Below are 10,318 nucleotides of genomic sequence, written 5' to 3'. Positions count from 1 at the left end.
TTCAAGTTTTTAGATTTGTGAGTGTTATTGTCTAGTTGATCCCGCAAATGTCATTTTCGACCGAAGGCATTAGCCTGAGGTCAAAAATGAAAACTTTTCTGGCATCAAATAGACAATAACACTCACAAATCTAAAAACTCAATATGGTTATGTCCATTGTAAACTGGATCGTTTTTCAACGGAACTAACTGTATATTTGGTATTTCTTGAAAAAAATACCTGGCTATAATCTAACTGTAGACCCTTGAATCGTCAACTTTGCCTGTTCCAGTTGCTAATGACGTCACTTTCTAATGACGTCATTAGCTTTCCGGGTGTTATTGTCTATTTGATCCTGGAAAAAGAATGTAATTAACCAATCACAATACAGAACACACTCGCCATCAGTTTACAATGGCCCTTAAACTTAGGAGATACAAAAAATTACTTTACGGATGTTTTTTTTAACAATGCCTTGAGATATTGAACTGCCATTTTGTGTATAGCTTTATCATGTACTGTTGCAGATTAAGTGATTTACTAATTTTTCACAGAATTATAGCCCTTGATTTTAGGTTTTAGAGATATGAAAATTTGTTGGGCCCGTCAGGGGACATGTATTGCTTTAGCAGTACTCTCAGAATGCTTGTTATAACACATTAATAATAATTTTTAATACTGTTTTATTTTTATCGTCATGTTGATTATTGTTACAATTATTATTATAATGTTGTTATTGTTATTGTTGTTGTTGGTTATTTGTTGTTGTCATTGTTATGATTATTATTATTATTATTATTTCAGTTTGTACGGGGACATCACAAGGGCTGGTTGCCAGGGGAAACCCACGTTTTCGCTACAACACGTACAGGATGACGTATACGAACTGCACCTACGTGGCAGGAAATCTGGAAATTGTTTTCCTCGACATGGAAAAGGACCACGACTTTCGGTTTTTGGAAAATATCCAGGAAGTGACAGGATACGTGCTGATTGTGGGAGTTTACGCGCAGTATATTCCTTTAACGAACTTGAGAATAATTCGCGGAAAGACTCTGTACGACCACCAGGGAGTCGGGTACAGCCTGTTTGTAGCGTTAAATCATTTAATCAACTCGACGGATGTCGGATTACGCGAACTCAGATTTAAAAATCTACAAGGTAAGTTTTGAAAAGGAAAAAGATACACCCCCAACCCCCCCCCCCCCCCCTCCACTGGCCTTTTAATAATATGTTATTGAACTATGAACTCCTGCTGGTTTAAAAATCTACATGGTAAGTTTTGAATTATATATGCACACCCCATAAACCCACTCCCCACCCTCCACTCCCCACTATCCACTGCTCTTTTAGCAATATGTTACTGAATTGTTAACATTACTGTGGATTTCTATGAACTCTGGTTTAAAAATCTACATGCTAAGTTTTGAATTATATATGCACACCCCCATACACCCACTCCCCACCCTCCACTCCCCACTATCCACTGCTCTTTTAGCAATATGTTACTGAATTGTTAACATTACTGTGGATTTCTATGAACTCTGGTTTAAAAATCTACATGGTAAGTTTTGAATTATATATGCACACCCCCATACACCCACTCCCCACCCTCCACTCCCCACCCTCCACTCCCCACTATCCACTGCTCTTTTAGCAATATGTTACTGAATTGTTAACATTACTGTGGATTTCTATGAACTCTGGTTTAAAAATCTACATGCTAAGTTTTGAAAAAAGATACACCCACAACCCCCCCCCCCCCCCCCACACACACACACACACTGCCCTTTTAACAATATGTTATTGAATTGTTAATATTACAATATTAGGTTTAAAAATCAACATGGTAAGTTTTGAAAAAAGATACACACACACACACTCCCTCCCTTTAAAAATATATCAATATTTATTATCCACATAGTTCAAGATATACAGGGAAATATAACCAATATGACAGACGTGTAGCATAATGATTCTGCATGCACAACGAATGACATAATTTTGTGAAGCGACGTCATAATTTTAAGGCGTCTTCCCCAGTGTATATAAACGCTTATAAAAATGACGTCATTTTGTCTTTACATTGTCTCTTGTTAGTTACATTTCAAACATTTTGACATGGTCCTAGCTTGTTATTCGTAAAAATAATATTTTGGATAATGTGGATAATAAAGAAATTATTACAGTCGCGTGTGAATCATACTGATTTTACGAAACTTGCTCGTGTAATACAATAATCGTGACACTCGTTTTGTAAAATCAGTATGACACACAAGCTTGTGTAATACTCTCTATGTGCATCCATTTATTGAATTGTAAACATTTAAATGATGAGGGATTTGTTAAATAAAACATTTCTTTCCTTCATTTTTCTTTCTTTCTCTCTTTCTTTCTTTCTTTTTTATTTTCTTTCTTTCGTTTTGACTTTCTTTCTTTCTTGATGAAATGCTCTTAGTAACTCCTACTATTTAAGATTGCAAAATTTTCCAATTTTTGTTTTTAATTCTATGTATAATTTTCACCTTGTAAATTTGTTTTGCTTTCTAGAAATCCTTCGTGGAAAAGTTTATTTTCACAATAACAACCTTCTGTGTTATGAAAACACCATAGACTGGACGGACATCAATCCTGGACTGGTTCCGCCCGTTATCTTCAAACATGACAACAACGACCACAAGCGACAATGTGAGTACCAGTCTACTGTACGGGGTGGGACGTAGCCCTGTGGTAAAATGCACACCTGATGCGTGGTCGGTCTAGGATCAATCCTCGTTGGTGGACTCATTGGACTATGTCTCGTTCCAGCCAGTGCACCACAACTGGTATATCAAAGACTGTGGGATGTGCTATCCTGTCTGTGGGATGGTGCATATAAAAGACCCCTTGCTACTAATGGGAAAATGTAGCAGGTTTCCTCTCTAAGACTGTATGTAAAAATTACTAAATGTTAGCTCACTAGAGATGGGAAGTAGCCCATTGGTAAAGTGTTCACTTGATGCACGGTCAGTCTGGGATCGATACCCATCAGGTCTGACTGTATTTCCATTACTTTCTAGCTGACCTGAAGTAGCCACACTATACAGATGGATTTTTTTATAAATTAGAGAGCAGACATTTGAATTTCTTGAATTTCATTTGGGTGTCCAATTTACAGACGTTTCACTGTATTTTCCATTACCATTTGGCTGTACCCAGTCACTAGGTCACTGCGACCTAAAGCAGCCACACTGTATAGATAAATCTTTTGTAAATCAGGAAGTGTTTGTTGAATTTTACTTGGTGCTGTGGGTGTCCTGTTTAGAGCAGTTTCACTGTATTTTCATTACTATTTGTCTGTACCCAGTCACTAGGTCACCGCAACCTCAAGTAACAGCGCTGTATAGATGGATTTTTTTGTAAATCGGGGAGCGGAAATTTGCATTTCCTGAATTGTCCTCGTCTGCTCCTGACGTTTGTGTTTTGTCTTTATGAAACGCTCGCGTGGATCTACCGACACGAAAACGCTTTTGTCTACTTAGCAACGCACGCTGCCGGCTTCCGACAGTTTACGTCAGGGAGTTTGCAAAAAATCATTGGGGGTGGGCAGTGGTGGTGGGGATCGAGGCAACATCCGTGTTCCCTGTGGCATTTCATGTTAGGGCTTATAGATACAATTGTTTGAGGGTGGGGTGGAAAGTAAAATTAAATTTAATCTTTATATAAGACATGTAAATGCTCCATACTTTATGGGTTCCCGGTCTGTGGCCCCATTGGGCTATTTCTCGTTCCAACCAGTGCTCCACAACTGGTGTAACAAAGGCTGCAGTATGTACTATCCTGTCTGTGGGATGATGCATATAAAAGATCCCTTGCGTTGGTGTGATGACATTTTTCATGGGTATATTTGATATCTTGTCATAGCAGGTGTTTACATAGAATGGGATGGACGGTTACCGGGCTAGATGTACATGTCAACTTAACTCGGCCTTTTATCTAGGGGCAGTTCTAGAATTTACTACATTGTGGAGAGGGGGGGGGGGGATATAGCCCAGTCATAAAGCACTTAGCTAATGTGTGGTCGGTCTAGGATCAATCCCTGTCAGTGGACCCATTGGGCTATTTCTTATTCCAGCCAGTGCACCATGCTTATATCAAAGGCTGTGGTATGTGCTATCCTGTCTGTGGGATGGTGCATATAAAAGATCCCTTGCTGCTGATTGAAAAATGTTGCGGGTTTCCTCTCTTAAGACTAAATATAGAAAATACCAAATGTTTGACATCCAGTGGCTCCAATAGTGAAATTATTTGTAGCATTTAAACACTATGGTCATTCACTGGTTAATAATAATAATCTTTATTTAAAGAAGTGGACACTTTCAGTACAATTAAAGACTCACAAATGGCCTTCTCTAAGCTAATTATCAAACAATTAAAGGGACATTTGCTACGATTAAACTTACATATTAAATATATTTTCTTTTTTAGAATATCAGTGTCTGTATATTCAGTGTGTTTCTGGTCATCTTAATATTTGTAAAAAGTCCAAACTGGATTTTGTCTCAAATAATTTCGTACGTACGAAAAAACTATATTTTAAGAAATAAAATGAAATTGAACCTAGTACAAATATTAGAACGATCAGAAACACGTTTAATATACAGCCAGTAATATTTTATGTAGAAAAATATATTTGATATGTAATTACAATTGTTAAAAAGTCTCTGTTGGTCGATAACATCTTAAAAATTGCAGCAAACTGAGGAATATCCCTTTAATACACATTCATAAACAAAAGGGGCGGGGCGTAGCCCAGTGGTAAAGCGCTTACTTGATGTGCAATCCCCATTTTAATTTTTTAATTTTTTTTTTAATTTCTTGGATCAAATCAAAGGAAGAAAGACACATAGACACGTAGATTGATGTGCAGCTAAAGGTGGTTTTAAACACAATTATTTTTTTCCCCCGTTACTTCGCATGCAGTCGACACAAATATTCCCAACAGACTAAGCCAGCTATTTCCGATAGATAATACAATATTGTTATCTAATTATTGCGTCCCTTTGTTTTCCTACTCTGTTGCTAAGAGACATTAACTCAAGTGTAAACTGGTGATTTAAAGGAGCGGTGTTGTCAGGTTCAGCTTAGCTTCTTTTATTGATGTATAACATGGAAAAAGGGTGTATACCACCAAATCAAATCTCATAGATGACAATAGTAACATATGTGACTAAAGCTCGATTGAGTGCTTGCGTTGCAGGATCGAACCACCTCAGTGGATCCATTCAACTGATTGAGTTTTTTCTCGTTCCAACCAGTGCACCACAACTGGTCAGAGGCCATGGTATGTGCTTGCCTGTCTGTGTGAAAGTGCATATAAAAGATATCTTGCTGCATTTGGAAAAATGTAGCGTTTTTCCTCTGTTGACTACGAGTCAAGAGTTACCAAATGTTTGATATCTAATAACCAATGGTTAATTAATCAATGTGCTCTAGTGGTATTGTTAAACAAAACAAGCACGGATATAAATACTACCACCCTTCACCCTTAAAGTGAATCAGAAAAAGTCGGGTGTGAAGCTGCTTATTTCAGAGATAACGGAAAGTGTCTATGACTACCCTTGTACCACACCACACCACACCACACTTTGCTAAAAGGGGGTTCACACACAGGTATCTATGCACACATGCATATACACAAACACAGCACACCACACCACACACCACACCACACCACACCAACAACACCACACCACACCACACCACACCTCACCACACCAACAACACCACACCACACCACACCACACCACACCACATACACACCAAATATCCTGAATCGATTACGCATGCACACATATAGTTATTTTCCTTTAAGTTAAAATGTAGCGGGTTTCCTCTAAAACTATATGTCAGAATTACCAAATGTTTGACATACATTAGACAATTGTGAAGAAATCATTGTGCTCTAGTAGTGTTGTTAAAAAAACAACCCCTCTTAATTTAGTCCTTTAAGCCATTAACTTGAAATAGTTTTGATAGAGTTGTTTCTCTTTAGGCAATTCACTTGATAAAAGTGTTTTGAAACAGGTGTTATTTATCAGTTGCAGCATATGTTGTTGTTGTTGTGAGAGTGTAGATCTTTTCTCATACTACACAAAACTGAATTATTAATTGCCCTTTAATGCATTAAATTCTTCATAAATATCCATAATTCTGTAAACATCTGGTGTCTTGTTTATTAAAGCACCTGTTGACGTTGTTGTAGGTGTGTATTTCCACGATAAATCATGTTTTATTTGTCAGGTGTTCGTATCTTTAAGAAATGATTCAAAAGAATACACAGTGAAAGGCTAAGCTGCTGTTAAATTGGACCACCAATATTTGTGCCCTTCCTACATCTGACCCATAAAACATTCTGTCATGGTTTTCTGTCCAGTACATGTACTTATAATAATTACTGTGTTCAGTTGAATGTGCAGTAATGAATAAATAATTAAAGGAAAAAAGGAAGGAAGTAACAGTTAAATGATATCAAAGAACAAATAAATAACATTGGTGACAAATAATATCATCATAAAATACATGGGAGAATTGTAATCGGGTTTGAATAAATCATGAAGAGGTCTTAATTGGGTATATCGTATGTCAAAATCGTAACTTCGGTTTTTTGTAATCGGTATTGCATAAATGATGAAGAGATCGTAATTGGGTATATCGTATGTCAAAATCGTAACTTCGGTTTATTGTAATCGGTATTAAGTAAATGATGAAGAGGTCCTAATTGGGTATATCGTATGTCAAAATCGTAACCGGTTTATTGTAATTCGGTTTGCATGAATCATGAAGAGGTCCTAATTGGGTATATCGTATGTTGAAATTGTAACTTCGGTTTATTGTAATCCGGATTGCATGAATCATGAAGAGGTCCTAATTGGGTATATCGTATGTTGAAATTGTAACTTCGGTTTATTGTATATGTCGCTATATATTTGACTGTATATACACTTTAAAAAATGGATGAATTAATGCATAAATGAAACAATCAATTGTTAAATTATATCCAAAGTCAAATGAAAATTATTCTGGCAAAACGATGGTATAAAGCCAAACCAACGTGACAATCCCTTTTTTTAAGTGCATATATACATTATTCCTCCATATAAATGTAAATTTACAAACACTGCATTTGTTATACATGGGTTTTCTAAACGGCTATTACAATGCTGTTACTGATGTCTCAAAATATACCTAACCTGAATCTGCATCTCATTAATGTACCTAATGAATATTCATCAGGTAATATGTGCATGACATCACATTTCTCATGCACTAATAGTGACTGTTATCTATCTGTGTATAAATGCGTGGATGTCAAGTTCCGGAATTGAATATTCATGTGAAAAAAAGGGAGTGGGGAGCACCCTCCACCAAAATAAAAAAATAAAATAATAAAAAATATAAATAATAATAATAAATAAAATAATAATAATAACCAATAATAAGTAAGTAATAAGTAAGCAAGTAAGTAAGTAAGTAATTATTTAAATAATAAAAATAATAATAATAAAAAAATTATATAAATAATAATAATAAATAAAATAATAATAATAACCAATAATAAGTAAGTAAGTAAGCAAGTAAGTAAGTAATTATTTAAATAAAAAATAAAATAAAAATAAAAAATAATAATAAATAAAATAATAATAACCAATAATAAGTAAGTAAGTAAGTAAATAAATAAAATAAAATAAAATAAAAGGCTGTGGTATGTACTACCCTGTCTGTGGGATGGTACATATAAAAGAACCCTTGCTGCTAATCGAAAAGAGTAGCCCATGAAGTGGCGACAGCGTTTTCTTCTCTCTATATCTGTGTGGTCTTTAACCATATGTCTGACGCAGGGGTGGGGAAAAGCCCTTTTTTCCCGGTCTGGGACCGATTCTCGATCTCTGAGACCGAAATTATTTTTTTAAAACGCGCGTTTGCCGGTCCCACTTTTGCCTTCTTGTCGGTCCAAAGCACCTGTCCATTTCTATTATGGAACAAATTCCTATCGGTCAAACGGACCGGCCAGCCCAGACATCGGTATCTCGTGCATGATTTAAAATAATAAATAAATAGTGGTCTGGTGTTTCAGACGTTTGTGATTTTAAAGTCTGCCTAAGTATATCGCCAGTCACTGAAGTCGGACCTACAGTAGTGTCAATCGACTGCCACTAGGCTAGACATTTGTCAAAGTCGCTGAGTCGGTCAAGAGATTACACAGACATTAACGATAGCACCATTCTTGGTTTAGAGAGCCATCAATGTATTACACTCCAATTAAAACAAAGGACCCAGAATTTGCAACTGGTTACAATCAACATCTGTCAACACCTGTGTACGGAGCTCTGTCAGGTCGAGTGTCCTAGTCCGAAGCAAGAGGCTTTTGTGCAATACAAACTGATTAAAATAGCATAAAATAAAATGAAATAATCTATAAATGTATTTATTGTTGACTGTTCAATGTAGTGTATCCAATAATTATAAAAGATTTTAAAATTAACAAAAGGTTTCCACCTTTTTTTTAACAAGTGGGAGTAAGCAGAACAGTCACATGTACTGTTATTTCAAGAGCCAGTAGAGGTCAAATTTCATCCAATCAGTGATGACGTTATTACTCTCTTTGTCTAAACATGTGCTAGCTCAGGCTGTCAAACGCTTCAACGGTGCCATCTTTTATTAATTTTCAAGATACAGTACTGAATACTCGTACTTTTTATACATACTTTTATTCCTTTTTTATATTATTTATTCTATTATATAAAATAAATACAATTTGTGGGGGGTTTTCACTGATCATGTGATTAATTTTTTTTTTTTTTTTTTTTTTTCATGTTAATTGTTTTGCGTTCATGATTCAAGATAAAAGTAAACAAATATCACTATGATTTTTAAAAAAAACTATTTGGCAAATATCTTTCTTTTTTTTTTCTTTTTTTTTGATGATATGCTTTGTTTATTTTATACAAGTTTTAGAATTAAAAAAACCCCAACATTTTGTTGAAATGAAACAGACTCGGTGATTCATTACAGGGGATTATTCCTTTAACACTTCCAGTACCTGTAAATGTCATACTACAGAGCTAGACATCCTTTTCTTTTGGTAAAAACATTAAAAATATTAAACTTGGCACAGTGCCAATCTTGTGACCAGTGTTCATTCACTTATCTACCTCCAGCATTTAAGAGTTCAAAAAAAATCCAAGACAGTTCTGATGAGGCAAGAAATTCATATCACCTGTTAGTATAAAAAAACCCAGCATCCGTTTTATTAACCATCTGTTTGCACTAGAAGCTTGGAAGAACATGATAATATATTCATGTGTTAACTGTCATAAGTACGCAGTAATTATTTTCATGCATTAAAGGTCATCAGTACACAGTAATTATATTCATGTGTTAAAGGTTGTCAGTACACCAATTATAGGGTTCAAATTTCACCACTGTACTGACGGCAATTGCTGTCGGTGCCCTCCCTATTTGCCATTATGCCCGTAAAATCTTAGTGTCAACGGCAAGAAAACTGCCGGGCTGCCTTACCTGGTTTGCCACTGTGCCCTTCAGAATATTTTTCTTTCTTAAAACCCAGCATTTTATTATTTAGAAATGACACAAAATGTAACATGAAAAATCACAAAATGTAACATGAAAAATCACATCTAGCGAGGTCAGACATGAAGTGACAAGTCAGTTATGCCAGGATGTAAAACAAAATATGCTAAAATGCCCATAACAATAACGTTATTTACAGCAGTTTAAGTTGATGACATTTATAAATATATTCTTTGTGACATACATATTAGTGATTTTAAATATCATATTAACCAATATATCTTTTCGACTGGGAAAGGTGATTGGGACTTGGCGGTCATGAACAAACTTCATTCTGTCTAGCCAGTCCTGGAAATGGCAGTCCTACAGGTGGTGCAGGAAGGATGAAGTAGTCTTGTGCTGTGCCCAGATATTTGACGCATTCATTTATTTTAACCCTCTGGTGCCCAAGGAGAACGAAACGACCGAGGGCAAATCTGGATAAGGGCGAAACGACATAATACCAGTGTACAGTTGACACTCCTGTGTTAATTTTTGAATTTTCATAAATTTGTATATACTTTTAATAATGTAGCACATTGAGCATTTAAGGAAAATGTAACATATATGCTATATGTTATTACTATTGTAAAATACATTATTATGACAATTATATCTGTATCAGAAATAAACATTAGAGTCCAAGACCATAAGGTGAAATAACATTTGTCTCAGAAACTTGATAGAAAATAAGTTGCCTTTGTGCCTCTCTTTTGAAGGAAAAGTT

The 10,318-nt window shown here is 35.5% G+C and overlaps 1 protein-coding gene across 1 annotated transcript in view; it reads left to right on the top strand.

The window, feature by feature from the left end:
• Positions 1-787: 787 nt before the first annotated feature.
• LOC121387807 (epidermal growth factor receptor-like) overlaps positions 788-10,318 on the top strand; it is a 77,731-nt gene continuing 68,200 nt past the window's right edge. Inside the window, 2 exon segments of the mRNA XM_041519019.1 lie at positions 788-1,140; positions 2,530-2,667. Coding sequence (XP_041374953.1) covers positions 852-1,140; positions 2,530-2,667 — 427 coding nt within the window. The 5' untranslated portion in view covers positions 788-851.

This window comes from Gigantopelta aegis, chromosome 13 (assembly GCF_016097555.1).
Source record: "Gigantopelta aegis isolate Gae_Host chromosome 13, Gae_host_genome, whole genome shotgun sequence".
Lineage (NCBI taxonomy): Eukaryota > Metazoa > Mollusca > Gastropoda > Neomphalida > Peltospiridae > Gigantopelta > Gigantopelta aegis.
The sequence above is the reverse complement of the archived record's forward strand: the minus strand, read 5'-3'. Positions and strand labels throughout refer to the sequence as shown.